Source organism: Melanostigma gelatinosum (genome assembly GCF_949748355.1).
Source record: "Melanostigma gelatinosum genome assembly, chromosome: 6".
Classification (NCBI taxonomy): Eukaryota; Metazoa; Chordata; class Actinopteri; order Perciformes; family Zoarcidae; genus Melanostigma; species Melanostigma gelatinosum.
In genome coordinates, this window is record NC_136639.1 from 17714178 (window position 1) to 17737362 (window position 23185).

The window sequence follows — 23185 nt, forward strand, 5'->3', positions numbered from 1 at the left end:
TGCAAAATAAACAGATGGACGACAGCCAAAAACCAAGATGGCGGCAGCCAAATTGCCAAACTTCAGGCTTCATAACAACAGTCCACAAACCAATGGGTGACTTCATGGTGACTACATCCACTTCATATAATAGTCGTTTGGTCTTAATCAACATGCAAGCTGAGGGCATTAGCTTGATGCATTAGCTTTGTTTGCTAATTCTATGTGCAGACATTTGCATCTTATACGCACCATAGGGTGAGTTATTGACAGCGGCTGCAGTTGAATAAGGCGTGAACCTCAGTAACAGGCCAACTCAGTTCAGCAGATAAAATAAAAGAGCACTTTGTTGAGTTATAGCAACAACCCAGCGTGATATTTAGCCTGTAGTTTTCTTTAGTTTAATTTTCTCCATCACTTTTGCTGACACCTCCCCCATCTTCACCATGAGCTTCAGGATGTTTGGGGAGATTTAACTAAGAATTTCCATCTTACACCTGCTGGCTTTACTTCACCACCAGCAGCGTCTACACTTGTCCTCTTTCCTTTCTTCGTGGGCCGATTCATGAAGATGCTTCAAGTCACTGGAGCTAATTGTCAAATAGTTGCCAACCTCAATAAATATTGTTATTTACGTACAATTCATCACTACTTAATGATATGCAACCTGAGGTTGTCCCTTAACTTCTCCAGTCCTTCTCCTCTCCAGAAAATCTCTTGGAACCAACTGTTTCTCTTTTGTGTTGAATACAAAGTGAAAAAGATCTTAAAGTGACTCTGTCTTTTGAGGTACCCGTCACACAGCATCTAAAGTAAACCCTTGAAGCTGTGCATATGTTGTGTTTGGTAAACACTGCAAGCTCTCAACCAAGGCAATCTTTTCGTGGTGAATCATGCTCCATTTATCACGAAACAATCTTGTCATGTGCAGCAATTGCAGTAAACGGTACACTGTAACGAATTGCTGTAAATTTACGGTGGATTTTCAACGGTATCTTACATTATTTCATATGACTGTAACATACAGTTAATTGTTCATCCCTCGCATGTAAATTGCAAGACCTGAGAACAGCTCAAATGGACTTTCAAAAACCAGACAACGAGCAGGCGTCAGAAATTGCTGCCTTGAAGGAGCAGATGGCCGCTAAAGAGCTCAGTTGGGAGCAGGGGAAACAAAAAATGATGAAGGCTCTCAAGTCAGAGAGAGAACGTAGGAAGATAGCACTGGCGGACAAGAAAACCATGGTGATGAAGATGGAGGAAGTGATCAGCTCTCTGAGTCAAAGTCCAAACCAGGACAGCCCAGTTGAAGAGGTGCAGGGCCAAGACCACCAGCAAACTCTCAGCAGACAGCTGCAGGACCTGAGAACAGCACAACTGGACTCTCAAAAACCAGACAACCAGCTGGCATCAGAAAATGCTGCCTTGAAGGAGCAGATGGCCGCCAAAGAGCTCAGTTGGGAGCAGGAGAGACAAAAAATGATGAAGGCTCACGTGTCAGAGGGAGAGCGTAGGTAAAACGCAAAGGTGGACAAGAAAGTCACAGAAGGAGAAGGACGAAATCATCAGTTCTCTTCGTCAAAGTCTGCTTGAAAAGCAGAATGAGATCGAGTTGGTCAACAGCCAGTGGAGTGCCAAGTTCAACCAGGTTGTTGAGTCCTTGAATGAGGAGAATAACACGTTCAAAAAGAACTGTGTGAAGAAGGCACATCATGTAATATTTGGCTTGGACAAAAAGAATGTGATGGAATTGGACGCAAAGTTGCTTGTGAGAGAGAAGGAAAATGTCACTGAGCTCAAAACTCAGCAAGGGAACTTTGAGAAGAAGCTGAGTCAGAACATCCTGGACCTGGAGAGCTACACCACACGGAAAGACAGCGAGCTCATCCGGAGCGAGGCGGAGTGGAAAATAAAACTCACGGCTCTGGAAGATCGGATGAGATGCGAGCTTGCTGCAAAGGAGGAGAGCTTCCAGAGAGAGCAGGAGCTGCAGAGACAGAGCAGAGAGATGGAGGAAGAGTGGCGCAACCAAAAGGAGGAGGAGATCAAGCTCCTGACACAGCAAAACGCTGACCTCCAGGTACATAACCTCCGCCTTCAGGAGCTCGCCCAACAAACTGACAAGGAGAAGGCGCAGTTCAAGAAGGAGGAGAAGAAAGTCAGGAAGGAGGCGGAAAAGATGCTGGAGAAGGACAGAAAAGAGGAGGAAGAAAGAGAGAAGAAAGAGAGGAAAGAAAATGAGAAAAGACAAAAGGAGGAACTGAAAAGACAAAAGAAGTTGATGGAGAAGAAAGAGAAGGGGAGGAAGTAGAAAATATAGAAGCAACATCCTTTCTCTTCTCCTCACCCATCCCCACTTCTACTCCATCCCCATATTAATATTTTCACCTCAAGAAAATCCTAAATATGACTTAGTGAGGGCAGTGAAAACTAAACGCACAAGGCAACAAACAATGAAGAAGAATTAAAAATAAAACGAGTGCACTTCATGCAATACACAGAAGGAGTTCATATATAGGCTAACCACACAAACACGCTACACGGAGCACATTATCATATCAATGTTGAACTAAACACCATCTCCAGTTGTTCTGCAATCTACTGTAGGCTGCCAGACACAAACAGAATAGCATAGTTACTAGATAGTCACCCATGGCCTCGCAATATGTTACACTTATGTGATTACTTCTTTAGTAACGAGAACAATTTTTTCTTTTTTTCTTTAACATTTGAAATTCAGTAATTACATTTGAGTTACTAATCCCAGTAATGCTGCGTTACTTTGACAGCTAGGGCCAAATTGTTCTGGCTGAGATGACTGGATGTGTAAATGGAGGCTTGATATCAGATTGTCTCTTACAGTGTCAAATAGCTTGGAGCTGGATGTGGTTAGCCTCTACCAGAAAAGTAATTCACACAAGTTGTCTTATTTTAATGTCTAGTTAGTTGGTGAGCTAACGTTGTTGAACCTACATTGAGTCACCTGGTTTTGTTCAGACAGCTGGAGAGGCTACCATCAAGCTAGCTGGTGACAGTCAGTAAATCCCTCCAAAATGTAGACTGTCTGCTTCGAAAGCATAAATGTTTTCTATTTCTAAACATGACAATAATATGTGACATGCATGTGTTGAGGATTTAAAGTTATTTAAAAGGCACAAAACTGACAAATATAACTAATTACTTCCGCCGGTCACGTCATTAACAAAGTAATGTAAAGGCTTTTTCTGTGTGTAACGAGTTGATTGATTAACACTGTATTGAAAAACACTGTATTGAAAAAAATCAACAGCCCACCGAGGTGGATGTATGTGACATTTGTCACATTGTCAGCTGTTATTGATCTCAGAGACACCGTGTCCCTATTGGCTGGTTCAGGTTCACTGTCATATCACTTTGACACAAGTAAGCCGGAATCAAGTGTGTCCCCCTGTGGGTGTAGCTGTGATCGTCTGTGTCTCCATGCTGGCCTGCCTGCGGTGAGTGTGTGTGTGTGTGTGTGTGTGTGTGTGTGTGTGTGTCTGTGTGTCTGTGTGTGGGTATGGGGGGGGGGGGTTTGTCTGTCTACATCTTTTTTGGATTTTCGGCTGATCCATGACAACAGTGTTACTAAGCTGTTCAATCTGAAGAGCAAACAGACAGAGAGACACACACACACACACTGAGGGAGGAGACAAACAGCAGAAGCAGAATGAAAACAGTCACGCTGCAAGCCGTTTCTGGCCAGATCATCAACGCCAAGAGAGAAGACCAGACAGAGAGTGAAGCAGGGCCAAACACACCGCGAGGATGGAGAGAGAGCCGGCAAAGACAGAGCTAAAAAAGGAGTGAATGAAAGAGAGATTGGAAGATTGACTAAGGCGAGCGAGGCAGAGAGAAAGAGAGGAATAAAGAGTCTATGTCATGTCCAACAAGGGCTGAATACATATTTTATACATCCAAAGGCTGGGCATTAAAAATTAACCCGGTCATCCTGTCTCTACATGATCTCACCTAATGACGGCAAAGTGCTCCTCTCTCTGCCTCGCTTGAACACACAGACACATACACACACTTTAAATAGAGCCTCGGAGTAGAGTGAATTCAGTTTAGCAGAAGCAAAGTGCACTTTGACGTGTACGTTCGAGTGTGTCTATCTATCCGCTACCATTTTTTCCACATAAAGCAACCAGACGGAGACCAAGCAAAGAAAAGCTTTAAGGAAAAAATAAATAGGAAACTATCAGCATAATGAGTGTAAAAACACACACGGAATCAATTATTTATTCCTGCATCTCTGTAAATTTGCAAAAAAACATCTAGTAAAGTTACTGACTTCAAGTAAGTTTTGTCCTTGATAGTGCACAATGCCCCGCTACGAGGAATACCTTTTCTATGAAAGATAAATCTCTTTCCCGCTTAAAAAAACGGAAAGTGGTTTGAAAACACTTAACTCTGTTTTTAAGGTATTTTCCAGCAATAACAGATTTCTTTTTTTTTTTGACCACTGGCAGTGGAAACACAACATGGACAAGTTGACATGTGAACTTGTTCGCAAACAGTTTCTTATTTACACATAGAGCAGTTACGGAAAAAATATTTTCATTCATTTGAAGTTTTGAATGTAAGTCCAATGTTCATTCTGTTTTTAGCTCTGTTTTGGGCTCTACCAACTACTGAGGGAAATGTCTGTCTCTGTAGCTGCTGAAGGCTCCATCTTGCTACCCCGCTTGCTGTTTGGTGCTGTTTGGTCGTGTACAAAAGGTTTATAGAGCATTTTAGCTGAAAACTGCTGCGGCTGAAAACACCAGTAACAAGCTTGTTTTGAATGACACAAGCAATAAAAAAACAGATTATTGTTTACGAAAATATAAAATCATGGAAAATAAAAATGGTAAATGAAGAATAACTGACAATAAAAATATTGGTTGAGGTCATGCAAATCATGCATAGCCATACAGCTACATACATACGCCATGTTTGATTAGGAAGAGTAAAGAGTTGCAACTTTGGAAACAGGTTAAAATAATGTCTTTTTGTTCAATTGGATAAACGAGTCTTTTAAGTTCATAGTAAATACCTTCAAGACATGTTTTTCCACAACTGTCTTGATCGAACCAAAATAGTTGTCCACTGATAAGTAAAATGCAAGAAGTTACAAATTAAAACAAACAAATTTTAAATTCTCTGTTTAAATGAGTGTTGTTTTTTATTCTAAATAAGATGTTGTTCGTCATAATAACAATAAGCATTGGTTTCCGTCTAAAATCAGGTTTGGTTCGATCGTGACTCTTTGACCACTACGAGTCAAGCACTAGGACCCTGGGTGCCCTGGCCAAGTTAAACGCTGCTTGTTGTTTAATTAATATTAATATTAATATTTAATACTTTGGTTTAGGACCAAATACAAAACAAAATGATAATCTCATAATTCTGAGCTGTTCTTTGTGTTAAGCAATAATAAGCTAATGTTAGCATGCTCACTCGCTAAACTACTATAATGATCATGGTGAACATTATACCTGCTAAACATGAGCATCATAGTCTTGTCAGTGTGAGCATATTAGCATGCTGATGTTAACACAGACGCTAGCATGGCTGTAGACTTTTGGTCTTGTTTTTAAAAATGTATTAACCTCCATCACCCCTCTTAACTGATGATTTTACCATTTAGGTTTTGTTTTCTTGTTATTCTTGTTTCAAGTCAATTGTGTTGTTCTTGTGTCTGTCACTATTCTGCCTCGTTGATATGGTGTGCAAACTGTTGATGTCTATCATCAGCATTTTTGTTTGTTTACATGGGATGAAGTTTAAAGAGATTGTAGGAGCCATTAGTTATGTATTTTTATGTCTGTTTATATTGGTAGCCTACCTCAAATGAACCACGGGTGGCAATGTGGATTAGTGCGGCAGGTGAATTCTACACGGGGCACAGGTGCAACAGGCAGGCTAATGATGCACGGGTGACGGGGAGATCACACGGTTCTTACTGCTCGCACGCTTGTGTTCACTGGGCAGCCACACCAGAAATCCAACTCAGTCATCATATCACCGCACAGGCTTGCTTGCAATATAAAGGAAATCAATCTGTCAACCGAATGCTCAATAAAACGGGAACCTCACCCAACAGTGAATCAGCCTGGATTCTCCTTATTGAAGCGCGTAAGAAACATGGTCTTCTTCCGCACCCAGCAGAGTGGCTAATTGCTGGTGTCAGTATAAATTTAGGAAACACTAATCTAATGTGATATAATGTTATAATGTTCTGAATGATTGTATCTATAATTATACGCTACCATTTAACTCATTAACTTATGACCCTAATCATTCCCATCCCTGTGAGCAGCACACATAACGGGGACTGTGACCTCCAGTGTGAAAGGAGAAAAACCTCTTACTGTATCATCACCTACAATACTGCGGAGACGCTCACATACACACATACGTGTGCACACAAGGCCTGCACAAATGAACACGCGTCACGTGAACCGACAGTCACGGCTGGCCACACATCCTAATAAGCTTATAGAGGCAGAGCCATAAATCATCCACATATGGACTAGAACCCGATGCCATTATACAGGCTCTCCATCACTCTCGCTCTGTGCGGCTGGACACGAACTCACAGCAGAGAGAACGTGCGATGATGATGCCGGCATGACTGTAACTACAACGCTGCTGCTGCTGCTATGAGTGTGTTCACATTGTGGATGCATTGGAGCAGTTGTCTTATCTTCGCACCGCAGGATGTTCAGAATTTTGTGGCGAACAAACAATCCATCACAACATAACCTATGGGTTCATGTGTTTGCTTGCTTTTTTGCATGTCATTTGGTCAAATGAGTGGGTTTATCGCTGTATGTGCTGACTCTCATTTTTCTGATGTTTAACTGTAATAAGTAATGGTGTGTAAATCCGACAGGAAAAGAGGTTAATACACCACACACTGATGATGATTGTGATGAAGATGATGATATAGTCACACAAACCTAGTTTTCTCTGTATCCACTTACATTATAAATGTTTAATTATGTATAATATTGGCCCAGGACTCAATGCAATATCGATGCTGAGTGGATTATCCTGGATAAATAAATTCATTTAAATGTCAAACTTGTTACCTCCAGTACGCTGGCTCAGCTGTTTTGAACAGAATATTGACTTCAGAAACCACAGACAATTTATTGATTGAAAATGGAGAAAAACGGGACTTCTATCAACCATGCTCATGACTTAAGGTCACGTCTTTTTTTTAATGTATTTTCTTTGAAATATATATTTTTTTCACCAAATTTTAAAACAGCAGTATGAGAGAGTGAGGGGAGTAAACACAACTCTTGACTTACGTAGGAATTCTAACAAATGACAATGTATTCTGTGCTTTATATAAATGCAGACGTCCATAACTTTAAAGCCCTTCAAAATCTCATTCATGAGACAATTTGTCTAATTTCAGATTAGATTTTAGAGGAAATGGTGCACAGTTACAAAATCATTTCACAACAGGTTAATAGTAGACCACCTCAAGGTGTCACTCAGAGAGAACCAGAACATTCTGATGTAGCATTTCAAAATTAAAGCCCTTCAAAATCTCAATCATGAGCTAACTTCAAATCACATATTAAAGTACCGTAAGTAGGCCTAGATGTCAAATTTCTGCATTATGCCTGAAAATATCTTATTCTAAATATGTGTGCAATGGTTATCACCCAGCATGGTGAAAATGAGTGAGGAGTGATGCCGCAGTTCCCTTGAGCAAGACAATGAATATCAACCAGCACCGTGTGTGACCTCTGACCTCTTACTTTCTCTTCTCTGATGTTCATTCTTTGACTATGTCCACCTCTTTGTAGATTAATTTCTATCAACATTTGGCCCGTTTTTTTTACACTTTCCCTCTTTTCTGGTTAACCCCTTCCTCTTTCTCTACAGCTTGTCTTCGATTTTCTATATCTGCCCCGTCTGCCAGTCTCGTTTCAAATCTGTTTCATGTTTTAATCTGATTACAGTAATCTGTTTTTCCCTCTGCCGCTCCACCTCGTTTCCTCTCCTACTCCTTCCTACACCCTGTTGATTTGCTGCCATCATCCTCTCAGCTCATGTAATGTGACCAACCATGTCATCGGATATTTTGTCTCATCAACCATCTCTCTCTCTTTCACCCTCATCCATTTCTTTTGATGTTTCTCTCCTCCTCATCTTTACCGCCGTCTCATCTCTCTCTGCCTCCTCTCAGTGGCGAGCACAAGTCGGAAAAAGGATTATTTTTCTTTAGTCATCTTCGGAGGAGCATCAAAGAGGCCCCGGAAAGCGGAGTAAGAATAGAAAAACTGATGCTATTTATAACCTGTTTCAAGGAATGCCTACCAGCCAAAACAAAAGCACTGCCTCAGAATCACTAACAGACACACACAGCAACAAAAAAGCAAGTAAATAAAAGGTCGACACCACCTCACCCACACACACACACACACACACACACACACACACTCTTGACCAAATAAAAGGCAGATGCAGTGAAAAACATCCATATGCTTCTTATGCAATGTATCGATGAGGAGACTTCCACTGGAAACAGAGCAATCAGCAGGATATATTTCAAGCTTTCAAAAGTTCAAGTTAACGAAAGCTATAATACCAAGCAGTCATTTCTCGCTCAGTATGGAAATGTAATGTCCGTAATGGCAGAACTTTGGCTCAGTGGCTACTTTTAAATCATTCAAGTGAGCCATGGTTAAACCCACCCTCAGAACACACTGACACACACATATAGGCGCACACACACACTCGTGGTGTGGCGCATCGCTGACAGCTGACTGATGTTGGCCTCATGAAGAACAGTGATCTCCCTTAATTATACATGATGTGTCACAGAGAAGGGTGCAATGAGATAGACAGAGAGAGAGGGGGGGGGGGGATATAGATGAGAGATGTAAAAATAGAAAGTGAGAAAAAGGTGGTAAATACGAAGCTGAAAGTGGAGCAGAGAATAAGTAGGGGTGGGGGGGCAGAGCAGGATAGGGAGGACAAGAGAGGGACAAATGAGAAGGACAGGATGAAGAGAAAAGGAGTGGATGATGAAGGGTGGAGGAGCTGAAAGTAGAGGAGGGTACTGTATTGATCTTGACTTGTCTCTCCTGCAGCAGGTCTGATTCAGCATTACCTCTGAACATGAGAGCAGCAGGCTGACACGTTCAACCCCGCAGGCTGTAGACACACATACAACACACACACACACACACGTCCTTTCTACCTGCCTTATATTCTGCTCTCAAGCTATTCTCAGTCACAGTAAACAACTTAAAAATAATTATGCTCCGCCTGCTGTAGGCTGTCGCCGTGTGTCAAGACCCAGAACGTGAAATATTTTCAAAAACAAAGATATGCATCTCAAAGTCTGTTCATGAACAGTGAAAACACATCCAGCTCTCCTTGATACATAGTATGTGTTCAGCATCATCATTCTTTACTTTTAAAATCACTTTGAAACCTCTCCTATTGCTTCTTTCAGTCTTGTTTGAAAACGGATACTTCATGTTTTCGTGTTAAAAGACAATATTTGCTACAAGATATTCTGTAAAGATCATTCTAATGTTGTGTTCAGTATTTATAACTAATTTTTCTCTTGCCGTTTTTGTTTCAACTAAGAGTAATGATATGTGTATAAAGGATGTTGATAATGTTTTGTTGAGTTGGTGACTCTGGCAATTTCTCAGCGATGAATTGTATAAAAGGAAACAGCCACAGATCACCCTGATTACGTCGAGGGAACGTTTGGAGGTGTGCTGGAGGAGATTTGGCATGTGGCATGTCCTTATTTTGCATTGATGCTCACTCTGGTCTGCACCTCACTGTGTGTGCAATGTGAAAGTACATCTTCAACTCTTACCATATCCAGTAGCATTTAAGAAAACTACGACATCACTTCACGAGTGTTGACTTAAATCTAAGATCTTGATTTCAAAATTTGACCAAAACAAATTGTCATCTCCTGGAAGAAACTCCAAGACAACTTGAGGTCTGCTCCAACACCTCTCTTAAAACTCCTGCATTGACCTGCTTTATTTGATCTTTCATTTCACTCTTAATGTCCCATTTATATGTCTTTCTTCATAGAATATTGTTCTGTCACGTCTTCTGCAAAGCAGTGTGAACTGCCTTCTTCTTGAACGCTGCTTTATTTTTCTACATTGCAGTAATGAGACATGAGTGACCATTCCGGCCATCAATCTTCATTCATTTTTTTTAGGCAAAATTGCATAGTTTCTTGCCTTAAAAATATTCACACTTATTGTTTGTTGCTTTTCAAGATATTTTAAAGTCTTCATGTAATCCATGCAGAGCCATCCCCCCACAGAGACCTCTCTCCTGATGCCTGAGAGGAAAGATAAAGGAAACAAGGGCATCGACGCCTCACTTCAAGCAAATAACTTCTGACTTATTTGTTCACATGCACAATTAAAGAACAATCTTATCACATTATCTTTGAGATGGAAATCAATCTACCGTAGTGTTGTCTTTGGCATTTCATCCTGACCTACATATTCAGCACAGTGGAGAGAAGCAGCCCAGACAAAACAAGAAAGACAGACGGGGATAACGCAGAGCGAAAAACAACAAGCAAAGTAAAGAGATGGAAGTCTCCGCAGAGTGGGAAGAGGAGAAGGGACGTTGTTGAGCAGCAGAAGTGTAGCATGAGGAGCACAGGATGTCATGAAATATGTAGGAAGGAGCAGCTCAGCACCGGAACACAAAGCTATTCAAGAAAGCCCTGGAAAAGGCAGTCAGCTAGAAACATAAATGTCCACTTCCTTATCGCGCGCACACAGACACACAGCTAAAAAGAACTGCACACTTCCACAACCTCTTGCATGTCTTGGTGAAGAGCCAGGACTCTGATGTTCTCAGATGCGTACACAGACTTTAACACACGTTTGTGCTCTGAGAGACACACAAGCACGCAGGTTTACATGCATGTGAGGGCTGCAACACGAAGAAACAAGACGCAACCTCTGGCTGCCTCTCCCTCCTTCTCTCGCGGTGCACTTTGTTGTTTTTTGTAAATCATTGATTGGCTACATGTAGGAGACCAGCGAGACAGTTAGTTCGACAGGCAGAGTGCTTTCGGTGTTTCAGGGTCGGACAACAGGGCACGAGGCAGCTTACAACCTTTTCTGCAGGTGGCTCAGTATGAGACGAGCTGCGTTCACTCTCTGCGCTCTCAACTCTCTTCAACTCACTGGGTTGTCAACAAGCTAAGAATTTGGTGCAATGCCGAAGACGGAATGTAGTTTACTAGAATAGCATAGTGTCAATATGCTGTTTAGCGTTGCACACGTTTTTATGCACTGTTCTTGATTGAACACGTATGAGCTTTATAACCATGCGTCATATGTAGGCAGGTTTACAGGGTTTTACTTGTATCTCTCAGGCAGCAGCTGCAGCTCAGGCCTGGAGGGGCCCAGGAGCCACACAGGATCTAATTTGTTTTGGGAAACACGGGGAAACTTGTGTTTTCCTTTGTTCAGGCTGCCCAAAAGGTTCAATATTAGAACACAAATGGGAATAGTTAAAGCCTGCTGTCAGGTTTCATTTCAGTTTTAGATGGTGGGGTTACACCTTCATCCATCTGCTGACTATATCACGTTTTTAATATCCTGATGACATGATGTCATGTGTGACACATTGAGCCAGAAATGAAAAGGCAGGTAATGAATAGAATCGTCCTTTTTGTTGGTATGGTTCCTCTGTATTCAATAAAGGTAAAGGACTGTGACTACCTCTCATTTTGAAAGAAAGTATAGATTGTTCATGGGTTGCAGATGTCCTCTGTTACACATATAGTCTCAGTCTCAAAGGATGATAAACGATTTGAACCTGATAATTCCAAAAGAAAAAGATGAGTTTTTTTCTGAGAAGTTTAGAGTTAATTATTGTCAATAACAACCCTGTGTTTCCAAATAGTCTACCTTTCAAGAATTTATAAGAAGTTGCTAATCGGCTGAGTGCTATACAGGAGGCAGGGCCAGCTGGCCGGAAACAACATCACAACAGACGTTAAAACACACAAGTAAGCTCAACTGTCTAACCCCCCCCCCCCCCCCTCTCTCTCTCTTGTCTATCGCTCACACACACACCCCCCCCCCCCCCCCCCCCCCCCACACACACACACACACACACACACACACACACATAGCTTCACACAGCTGATTACAATAAATATCCCAAACAGCAGTCCTCTATGCCCCCATCATCATCATCATCATCACTATCATCACCACCACACCCATCAGCTCCATCATTTTCTCTGCCATGATGAATCAAACTTCATCCAAACTTCTCTCCATGTGGGTCACATCAACACACGTGCACGGATCATGGCTTCTTTTTTTTCTCTCTACTGCTGCATACCTCATGTAGAAGGTATGGAGCAAACAGCATGCGCCCTCTCCAGTAAATCACAGCAGCATGGAAACTATAGAGGCACAATGCGCGTTCAAAACGACGTAATAAGTGATAATAAACGGGGTTGTCACAGCCTTATATCGAGAGTAGTTCAATTCACGCATAGAATTGATTTACTGCGTCCACGTGACATTTGCAATGATCAAAGAGGACAATACATGAGATGGATAAGGCTTTCGTCTACCTGGATGCTGCAGGAGATTTCGGTGTCGTCCAGTAACCGGATCGTGCAGAGGACCTCCTGGTCCAACGAGCGGATGCTTGGGCTGCGAAACCGGAGCATTTTCATCCTTCTGTCGGTTCTGTTTCAGCTCCTCATGTCAGCGGATCCACGGGCAGACCAGATACGCATGCACATACGTAGGCAAACATACATAAGCGGAGGGCTCAGGCATGCGCACGAATTGCCTCTCAGCCGGGTCTTGTCACCCCTTGTGACGCCTTTGGGAATTAATAGGTGGATGGGATGGATAGAGAAGAGAATGGATGGATGCAACAGAGCAAGAGGGAGGAGAGCTTGCATCCGTGCCTGCCCACTGTTGGATTGCCTTGCCCACTGGTGGATCTCTCTCTCTCTCTCTCTCTCTCTCTCTCTCTCTCTCTCTCTCTCTCTCTCTCTCTCTCTCTCTCTCTCTCTCTCTCTCTCTCTCTCTCTCTCTCTCTCTCTACTGCGGTCAGGTGAGCAGACACTCGGATCTCCGTGGTCAACCCAGCAACACTTAAATTTGAAATTGACGGTAAACGCATTCAAACGGAACAGATCGGGAGCGAGCAAAGGACTTTGCAAAGCTAGCGGAAAGATTACCGTCAGACAACATCCGGTTTCCAAAATAGGATGTCAACCAAGCGTAAATTGCATTTGTGGAAATAAGATTAAATTAATGATATCAACATCAAGTATAAAACATCTTACCTGCATCTCGTGAGTTAAAAGGAAAATACAACGAAGTTGTGTCTTTATTCTTTGATTTGAGGGTTGCTCAAACATTCATGACACAATTTGTCTAATTTCAGATTAGATTTTAGAGGAAATGGTACATAGTTACAATAATTTCACTCCAGGTGAATAGCAGACCACCTCAAGGTGTCACTCAGAGACAACCAGGACATTCTGATGTAGCATTTCAAAATTAAAGCCCTTCAAAATCTCATTCATGAGACAATGTGTCTAATTTCAGATTATATTTTAGAAGAAATGGTTCATAGTTACAAAATCATTTCACCACAGGTTAATTATCTTTCCAGCAACCCTCAAATCAAAGAATAAAGACACTTCATCCAAAATGTAGTTGTATTTTCCCTTTAACTGATGAGATGCAGGTAACATGTTTTGTACTTAAAGTAAATATAATTAATTTAATCTTATTTCCACATAATGAAATTTGTATGTACGGTTAGTTGACATCTTATTATGGAAACCAGATGTTGTCTCACGTTAATCCCTCCGTTAACTTTGCAAAATCCTTCGCTCGCTCCCGATCTGTTCCGTTTGAATGTGTTTAACGTGAATTTCAGCATAGGTGCACTCAAATTCAAGTGTCTGCTGAGTCGACCACGGAGATCTGAGTGTCTGCTGAGGTCATGCGGTCCCTGTCTCTATCCGTCTCTTTCCACACATTATAATTATGATCCCACGTGTGCGGTGTCAGATTGGCAGCTGGTGAATGTAAATCACCAGCCCTGTGGATTTTTTATTTATTCACTCGCGGACTTTATGAACTATGTTCTTTTAATTAAGGGTAATTAAAACAAGTGGTAAGGCTATTAGTGAAATCATTTTAAAATGTACACATTCCTAGGCTTGGAGCACATGAAAGGTAAATTACTTTTGATTTTGAGAAAGAATATTGAAGGTGTTTAAAAAAATGCACACAGCTGCAGTCAAACCTCATTTTAACTGTGAGGATATATTTTATTTGCAGCAATGATGAAGTCAACTGTAACCGTAGACTGCATGGCTGCAACGTATCCTGAACGGGACCCTGTCTCTTTAAGTGCAAACGTAGCCGGCGTGCGTGCTGCGTCCTCACGTGCTGTGGCAAAGCAACGAGCCGCTGTCAGGAAGTAGTATATATATTACTCACCTGCTCCTCCTGACGTAGACCGTAAGATTACTTTTGCATCGGTAACGTGCAGTATGTAAGATGTTATTGTTTTAATACGAATGAAATGTGCTAAGTGGTAGGCCACACCCGTGCAGGGGTTTGGTATTAATTAAAGGCTGTTACTACCTGACGTTACGGAAGCCCGCGGTAGGTTACACAGGTGCGCTTATATTATTGCTACATGTTTCTATGGTGGAGATGTTCGCATGTGTAGATGTGTCGATCCTGCCGAGTTGCAAGTTCATGTAAACTGTTATAAAGTGATTGTTCTTCCTTCAGGGGTGTGAAGACCCACATACAGGATGATCTACATCATTATGGGAGTCTCGGGCTGCGGAAAGTATGTATAGCCTACTGTCTGTTGATCGATGTAGGGAAGCCTTACAAGCCTCCATAAGAAGCTCATTGACTAAAGAGCATATTTGAGTTTGAGTCACATGGGAAACAATATGTGTGAATGCTTTGGGTGAAATAGTTTCCTGAAGCCCAGGGTGATGGCCTGAAATGACTTGTTCTATCCGCCAAATATCCGAAAATCTAAGATATTCAAGTCAGTATAACATTGTAGAATATCAATATAATTGCTGATTCGTTTTCACTCACCGATTAATCAGTTCACCCGCAAATGATTTAAGCGCTTAACTACAGCAAATCTGTGTCAGTAAAGTGTTTGCTTTAAGCAGTAGATCAGGTGTTATTGCGCTGTGTCAAATCTGTCTGTTATTTCTTCCCCCTCTTCTTATACAGAAGCGCCTTAGGTGCCTTCCTGTCAGAAAAGGTAAATTGATCCATGCTTAAACACACCTCCATAATGTATCTGCACACAGTATGACTTAACACTGCATATATGTGTTTGTATGCACCCATCAGATGGGCTGGCCCCTGCACGAAGGGGATCACTTCCACCCACAGGGGAACATTGAGAAGATGGCTCGTGGTGAACCACTCACAGACCAGGTGTGTGTGTGTGTGTGTGTCTTGTCAGCTCTAATTGAATGTCAGTCATTTACAGTGTGAGCCATTTCTCTTCTGTCATTAGTAAATCTTTGTCTCAGACTTGCAGCCACAGAGAACTCACTCAACAAGTGGCCGGAGAAGGCTTCACTTTGTTCAATATTTATCGTTTTTTCCCATCCATGCTAACTTTCAAAATAAAGGTAGACCTCCAAACAATTGACTGGCTGCCTGCCAATGTTGAATATACAAGCTTACACAGGCAGAGCAACATTTGGCAGCAGTTTTCTGGTAGCGGTGTTTGGTGGCTAATGATAACCTCCCACTCAGAAATCTGCTTTGATTGTCCGGTAGAAGTACCCCGGGTCCTGCTCTGTCCAATGTTTTAAAAATACTCAACAGTTGGCAGTTTGAGAATGATTGTAAATGTGGGATTACTGTCAGGCTTCAGCAAAACATATGTCTTTCATGCCAGTATTAGAGTTGGCAGGTTGAGCTTGGCATCACCGACCAGGACATGAGAGGATTTGATTCCTCTCATTCGAGTTCAGCTCGTCATATTAAAAGGCACATCAGTGTGAAATACTTGTTACTCCAGATCAGTTGTTACCAAGTTAAGATTGATTCTATTTCTGATTGCTGTGTAATCAAAGATGCGTTAGTGCTGCCACGTCTGTCTGATCTCTGTTTGATTCCCTGATTGGTTCTTTTAAAGACTCTTTGACTTAAGTCAAATAAAACAGTTGTGGTGTTTTTCTTCAGGACAGGTTGCCGTGGCTTCTCAAACTACATGAAGTCATTGAGAGGTAAAAGCAAACAGACCTTTCATACACACAGACTGTTTATCGTGCACACTCGCGTGAACATTTTGTACCGAAGACGCAACTCACTTTTTGAAAGGACAGAAATGGAGAAGATGGTGTGTGTTTTAGTGAGAGGGAGCTGAAGAGCCGAGCAGTGAGGTTAGGATATATGCAGGCGTGGAAAAAAAGATCAAAACTATCAAAGCTGGTTTTAAAAATGAAAAGGGAGTGAGGAAAGGGAGCTTGGGAGAGTAAAAACAGATTAACTGAGCGAGAGTGTAGAGAGCTGAGAAGTATGCCATCGCTCGCTTAAAACGACTGCGGCGACATCAAAGGATCTTTTCCAACTCTTCCACACTCAGTCAGCCTTTATCCGCTCGTCCCTGTATCCCTTCTTTTCTCTCTTCACCTCCTTCTTCCCTGTAGCTGTTTGTGAACAGAGTTCTCCTCTTTCATGTCCACACAACATTACGGTGTTCAGTTCAGCAGTCTTCCCTCACTAACTATTTGCATTCTGTGTCTTCCCATCCCAGAGGACGGTGTTCCCGCTCTGACGCTCTTGTGACGTGCTCCGCTTTGACACGCCTGTACAGACAGATTCTGCTCTATGGCGCCAAAGCCCTGGACTCCTCCTCCGGTCCAGACCACAATAGCCTGCCTCCAGCCCCTCCTGATGTCTTTTTTCTCTTCCTACACGGCGACTACGATCTTATTCAGCAGAGGATGGTGGCCCGGAGGGGACACTACATGAAAGCAGACCTGCTGCGTTCCCAGTTTGACGTTTTAGAGCCTCCGTCGGATGAAGAGAACGTGTTGCCTTTGGCGATCAGCAGGAGCGTCACTGACATTGCCGTGGAGGTCCAGACGCACATCGTTCGCCTCAATTCGTCAACATAAACCACAGTCCATATCTAGTTCACGTCTGAGAATAAAGCACCTTTTCAGTTGTGGGGCAAAGCCACAGAGAAGCTTGTGCAGTAGCGGGAGTTTTGATTTTATCTTCCTATTGGCGCTTCAGTAGAGAATCTTTATGATCCTGTGGTGAAAGTGCCATTCCACTATGTTCTTGTTGCAAAGGTTTGAATTTGGACTGTGCTTTATTTTGGTGCAAATGAGATATAAACCTCCAATAGTATGCCATGCAGAAAAAGGCAAGAAGTTCACACCAGCAGTTAAATGTAGTGTGGATAATAACTCTTTTTGAACATAGTCATTTTTTTACTTTTATTTTGACGGCATGTTATGAGGACCAATCTTGTCTTACAAAAGAACAACAAAGGCTTTTTAAAATGTTTTGCACAGAATATATGTATTTTAAAGGATTTTACCAATGAGATCATATTTTTCGTAGTCACTGTATTGTGTTGATTCAGTACGGGACGATGGAATTTAAATAAACTTTTGTATTTCCTCAAGTTTTTCAATCCCATGTTTAATATTTAATTGTACCTATTAAGTAACTAATCACTTCAGCTCTATAGGGAACTCATTTACATTTCAGAAAAGAATGCTTTTCTTAAAACCTGAAAGTTTGATTTAGTTCAGTTTGGTTTAGACTCTAGAGACACAATTAGCTCCTGGACAACAGACCCGTGGAAACACACATGCAATGTTTCTACAGCTATCTATAATTATTTAACACTTTCTTGACTAATTCTACTTAACTTAATACAATTGTATCGTTCCACATGACTCAAGATGATCCACCTGTTCCCCCTTCAGCCTTACAGGTTTCTCTCGTCTGCTCAATAGATTTAAAAAAAATCTAAGCGGCTTTGCTGAAGTTTCTGGCACTTAAATATCAGCAAATGCATGGATAAGTTTAGTTGCAAATGACTGCAAATCCATGTTTTTGTATCATTTGATCAGTCAAAACGGCTCTAATGCGCTGACACCACCTGCCAAATGCACAAACCCATCTTAAAGTGCAATCTTCAGACTGAATACGATGCAGTAGAAGGATTAAAGGTTTAGTTTTAACTCTTAACTGCTGCACACTTGGTCTAGCTCCTCTGACAATAGCTTGATACCATACTAAAGGTCAGATCAGGTCACGGTTTCATGATTCCCATTTCCTGATCTATGAGCCTCTTCAGAAGACTCGCACACACACACATACGTGACCTTGACGCCCCAACACACTCAAACACACACACCTCTACTCAGCACTGTAGAGCTGTTTTTGTGGTGTGACTCATCTGCAAACCTCAACCCGAATATTTTAGGAGCTTCTAATCCAGAAAACACCCTTTGGCTACTCTCATATCTCACACATCCAGACGAACGGGCACACACTGCAGCACACAGACACATCATTAGAGATTAAACCCCCCTTCAGTCTGGCAGCAACAGAGAAACAGACAGGTTGTCAAAGGGACCATATTCACACATATCTGATGTCGGAGTAGGTGTCACGTGTGTCAGTTAATCCACTCGGTCTCTTAAGAGTGAGGACACAAAAGCAGGGATGGAAAACAGGGTGCAACCCTCACAATCACACATTTAATATTAGTTTAAATACGTTACAGAAGTTTTAGCCAGCTGGTATGTTATGTTTGAGCTAAATATAGAGACCGATTTCAGGGACATGACTTACATTACATGTAAATAATGAGAATAAGATTTTATTATTTTGTACATAATTCCAGCTGAATAGGCCGTATAGACCGCCCTCTAGTGTTCGTAGTGTAATAGTACAACATTACAGAGAATAGCGTGTATACCTACTTGAAAACGGGATTTTCTCTCAAATTCAGTGAAAGGAGTGGTGGATATGCATCTGTCACTTATACAATAAATGACTACGTTTTTATCAATCAAAGATGATAAACCAGTTTGTGTTTGTCTTCTGGTTTTATTGATCACTACAACAACTCAGGGTGCAACATTATGTATTTTAAGCTTCAGGTTTTGGACTCGTAGTTGAACAAAACAAACATCTGGAATACGTCACCTGAGCCTTTTTGCAAAGCACTTTGCAAGCGTTGATAATGATATCATTATGTTTGAGTGAAAGTGATTTTATGTAATATGTATATGCACAGATCAACATCTGTGTGTGGTTGTCAGAGACTGAGCAGATGTTGTATCGCGGTGGTGAGGTCTCCTCCAGTGCTGATGAGGACCTGAAGGTTTGCCTCTCTGTCTCTGAAGCCCATTGAGCTCAGATGCTCCAGCTTGTCCTGGAACTCAGCCTCGTCAACATGGACCTGAGGAGAGTTATTTACAGTCTTACTCATTACAATGACATCATCAACAAAAATCCTTCCTAAAGAGGTTGTGTGCCTCTTGGAGGGAAAATAAAATTAGATAAAATTCCATGCGTGTCTCAGCTGAATTCATTTTATTGAAATAAATACAACAAACAGATGAATAGAGTTTCAAAGATGAAAGGACTCTCTGGAGATCACACAGTCTATTTTGTTAGATTGAATATCGACAAGAAGTGCCAGCTGCACTGGCCTCTATGGTTCAAAATATCCTTGACTGCTTTAAGGTGACATGCCACATCTGGACACGGCCAGTCAACTTTTGGCCTGAAAATGTTCTTTACATTTATTGGTGACATTTCAATTCCAGGAGATGTACAGATCAATTACAGAAGCAGTCACGGTTATAAGGAAACACTGAGATACCCCATGATTGGTGTCAGCTAGTGCCTGTAGCATCTGCTGCACAAACTGCTGCTGCTGCTCTGTCACCGTGGCAACCCGAGGACCATTTCCTGATTGGCTGTTAAGGACAGAGTCAGATGGCAGCTCAGGGGCATCGTTAACACCGGCTCTGCAAGATATGGTGGTAACTCGTCAAATGCTTTTACGGTTTCTTTAATGCACTTTGCATGAAAGTACTGCTTCTACCTAGCAACTCAACCATCTTTTGAGTAATCCTCAGGTGAAGGTGTACTGTTCATTGTGCGTATTTATACTTACGTAGGTATCAGTGCAGGAGCCTCTGCAGCCAGAGTCTGTAGGCCCTGTTGGATTAGTAGCAGAGCCTCCATGGCTCTGGGGTTCAACATGGTTGACAGCAGCTCTGGACTCTGTAGCTACATATTTATCATTAATAACACTCACAACATAAATATCTGTTTTAAGGATATCTATGTAGGAAAAAATACATGTTTCTAATGTTGGACCAGTCATAATACTGTTATCTAGTTGCAAGAAGAGAGGGTGTTTAGTAGTGAGGCAAATAAACTCACCTGTTGCAGGAAGAGAGGGATCTGCTGCCGCATCTGCTGCTGCAGCAGTGGATTCCCTGAGAACAAAGGGTGACTCAGCATCATCTGAAAGAGTATGAAAACGAGACATAGGAGACCTGTCAGAGTGTGTAGGATTTATGGGTATGTGTTAAGAAGTGGGGAAGGGAGGATTGTAGCCTGGTTCCACTCCTCTGGATTGATTTTTTTTTTTACTCAGTAATTCAGATGCTCATGAATAACAGAACCTAAAACATCAATTGCATGAAAATAAGCAATGTGATTACCTGTCATGTGTTTCCTGTCATGCATGTTTATGTGTTCGCATGCACCCATGAATTGTGTATGCGTCACCTGTGCAGCCAGGTCAGGGTTCTGGCTGAGGCAGCTGAGGACACTGCTGACGTAGGGCCCCGACAGCAGGCTCTCCATCAGTCCTGGACTGGCAGTGATCCCCTCCACCAGTGACTGCATGCCTGAGGAAAGCGGGAGGAGACCACAGATACAATATATATAACTTCAAATACATCACGAAACTGAGAAAGCAGACATTTGCCAGATTGGTTTGGTTGCCCCACTATCGCATGGCGCTTGCGTATGGGCACAAGGTTCTACTTTTTTCTCTTGGTGGAGTTAAACTGTGTGGATTTGTATTTCCGTGCCTGCAGTACCAGTGCTCTGAGGGTTTGGATCAGCTCTGGGCGTGGCGGTCAGTTCTCTGAGGGGATCTGTGGAGGGACTGGAGACAGGGGGAGTAGCATCGCTTTCTCCTTCAGTTGGCTGTTGAGTCCCAGATGATGCAGTCACTACTGGGGCTGCTCCCATCTGGATCTGAGAGGGTAAGGACACCGCAAACACCAGATTAAAAACACCAGATTAGTTTGACTTCATCTGAACAGACGTAGTTCGGGAAAACATAATTTCGAAACCTGGACCTGTGATGATTTGAGTCTTTTGGCGGCACTCTTCTGAAGGCCATCACAATCACCAGCGATGGTTTCAGGGTTTTCCTGCTCTGGCTGCAAATTGTCTAATGCTCTGTCTTCACTATGCATCACCTCCTCTATCATGCAAGGGTTCCTGACGAGCTCCAGCACCTACAAGAGCAGAAGATATTGAACATATGGGTGGGAGAAATGAGTCAAGGACAAAGCAACTAATTTCAAGTCGCAGTGAAATAGAAAACGTACCTTTTTTTCTCCTTTTAACTAATGAAAATCACACACCTGTCTTAATTCTAAAATACATAAGCACATTACATATTTGTATACCCACCTGTGTGATGATATCTGCGTTGTTAAGCATATCTCCCACCTCTGGGTTCGTCTGCAGGAGCTGCTGAATCTGAGGACTAGACAGAATGAGCTGTCTAGTTAGTTGAGGGCTGGAGGAGGAGAGGGTGTGCACGAAGGGGCTGCCCACGACACGCCGCATCATCTCCGGGTCAGCCAGCAGTTGTCTGTCCATCTGGCGCTGGAGTGCAGGGAAGAAGCCAGGCACGCTGTTTGTTAGGCCGAGACTATCCAGACACTCCACTATGGAAACAAGATCAGATCACAAGAATAAGTAGAGGAACTGGAGAGGTGAGTAGGATCTGATCAGCCCATAGCGGCAATATAAGCCCCCATGGAGAGGACAGGGGGGAAAAAAAGGAGGTGATGGGAGTTCATGTGCTCTGAAGTTCTTACCCAGACAAAGGGGAGAGGTGAGAGAGGGTGTGAAGCTTTCAGGGTCAGGATCCAGAACGGCTGTGGGCTCTGACTGGATCATTTCTGGTGCTGGATCACAGGTGGGCGCAGCAGACGGATGCTGAGGCCTGAGAGGGAAGGACCGAATCTGAGTCTAGAGCTCCAGGTAATAACTGAGTATGCATGAGTAGGAGGCGTTGGGCTCAAGTCAAATTGGATGTTTTTATTGCGAGTCTGACACTGATACGGCATATGAATGTATTGATTTCACCATTATGTAAAATGATTACATTTTACATAATAGGTCTAAATTCAGCAGAGCTTCATATTCTACCTTAATGTGACATTGCACATGGCTTACTGTATGATTTAGGTTTACAAACTCTCCAGACTCTCCTAGTGCACAAAATTAACATGCAACTTATTTAAAAAGGAGGATACACCTTAAAAGTCACATCCACAGGCTGCATGTAGATTATTAAAACAAATCCCGACACATAATAAATAATTCCATATACGTGTCTGTGTACCGTTGGATCATGCGGAGGCTGACTGACTCATCCTGGGCTTTAAGGTGACTCAGGAGTTCTGACTCTCTGAGGACCCGGCCTGAGTCCATCAGGACCAGCTGCTCTGCCGGGACCCCCGGGCGCTCTGCTAGACCCCATTTCAGCTGTACACAAATACACACATCACAGCTTCTCAGGCAGAAACACGGCATGAAAATCAACAGACACATGTTTCTCAAAAGACGTAAGACAGCTGAAGCCCAAATCAGGCCATTTTACGCATGAAGCGCCAGTGAGTGCGTTCGGCCTCCTGACCTGTCTGAACGGTGCCGCCTCCTGTGACGGTGAAGTCCTTGCTCTCAGTGAGAGTTTTGACAGCGACGTGGATCATTTCAGTCCGGTCGCGACGATCACCGGGCGCTCTCGTCTCATCTTTCACCGCGTCTGACATCTCCCACGCGCGCACTGACGATGAGGTGCGCGTCTGTCCCGATGACTCGGCAGA

At 42.6% G+C, this 23185-nt stretch overlaps 3 protein-coding genes across 4 annotated transcripts in view; 1 reads left to right on the forward strand and 2 right to left on the reverse strand.

Annotated features, from left to right (window-relative positions):
• frmd3 (FERM domain containing 3) overlaps positions 1–12709 on the reverse strand; it is a gene marked incomplete at both ends in the record, with an annotated part of 46867 nt that extends 34158 nt beyond the window's left edge. Inside the window, one exon of the mRNA XM_079269927.1 lies at positions 12605–12709. Within this exon, the coding sequence (XP_079126053.1) occupies positions 12605–12709 (105 nt within the window). The remainder of the gene's footprint in view (positions 1–12604) is intronic.
• A 1752-nt stretch (positions 12710–14461) lies between these two features.
• LOC306778244 (putative gluconokinase) lies at positions 14462–17697 on the forward strand. 2 transcript variants are annotated; one of them, XM_079269686.1, is made up of 6 exons: positions 14462–14525; positions 14805–14865; positions 15273–15303; positions 15396–15482; positions 16242–16285; positions 16816–17697. In XM_079269686.1, the coding sequence occupies exons 2-6, from the start codon at positions 14828–14830 to the stop codon at positions 17177–17179; spliced, it is 564 nt and encodes a 187-aa protein (XP_079125812.1). In that variant the 5' UTR covers positions 14462–14525; positions 14805–14827; the 3' UTR covers positions 17180–17697. The 2 variants fall into 2 exon arrangements, with proteins under 2 accessions (XP_079125812.1, XP_079125811.1); XM_079269685.1 differs by having other exon boundaries at positions 14470–14672.
• A 1623-nt stretch (positions 17698–19320) lies between these two features.
• LOC306779243 (ubiquilin-1-like) lies at positions 19321–22803 on the reverse strand. The gene is made up of 10 exons (XM_079271076.1): positions 22702–22803; positions 22172–22299; positions 21759–22018; positions 21419–21580; positions 21146–21314; positions 20838–20959; positions 20487–20570; positions 20215–20330; positions 19918–20065; positions 19321–19491 (listed from the first exon to the last, which is right to left on the reverse strand). The coding sequence occupies exons 1-10, from the start codon at positions 22788–22790 to the stop codon at positions 19348–19350; spliced, it is 1422 nt and encodes a 473-aa protein (XP_079127202.1). The 5' UTR covers positions 22791–22803; the 3' UTR covers positions 19321–19347.
• Between the last annotated feature and the right edge of the window lie 382 nt (positions 22804–23185).

Coding starts and splice junctions, on each gene's coding strand:
- LOC306778244 (XM_079269686.1), top strand. CDS start 14,828: ATGATCTACATCATTATGGGAGTCTCGGGCTGCGGAAA. Junction 15,483..16,241: donor GTGAACCACTCACAGACCAG/GTGTGTGTGTGT, acceptor GTTTTTCTTCAG/GACAGGTTGCCGTGGCTTCT. Junction 16,286..16,815: donor CTACATGAAGTCATTGAGAG/GTAAAAGCAAAC, acceptor TTCCCATCCCAG/AGGACGGTGTTCCCGCTCTG.
- LOC306779243 (XM_079271076.1), bottom strand. CDS start 22,790: ATGGACTCAGGCCGGGTCCTCAGAGAGTCAGAACTCCTGAGTCACCTT. Junction 22,300..22,701: donor AGCCTCCGCATGATCCAACG/GTACACAGACAC, acceptor CTTCCCTCTCAG/GCCTCAGCATCCGTCTGCTG. Junction 22,019..22,171: donor CACCTCTCCCCTTTGTCTGG/GTAAGAACTTCA, acceptor TTGTTTCCATAG/TGGAGTGTCTGGATAGTCTC.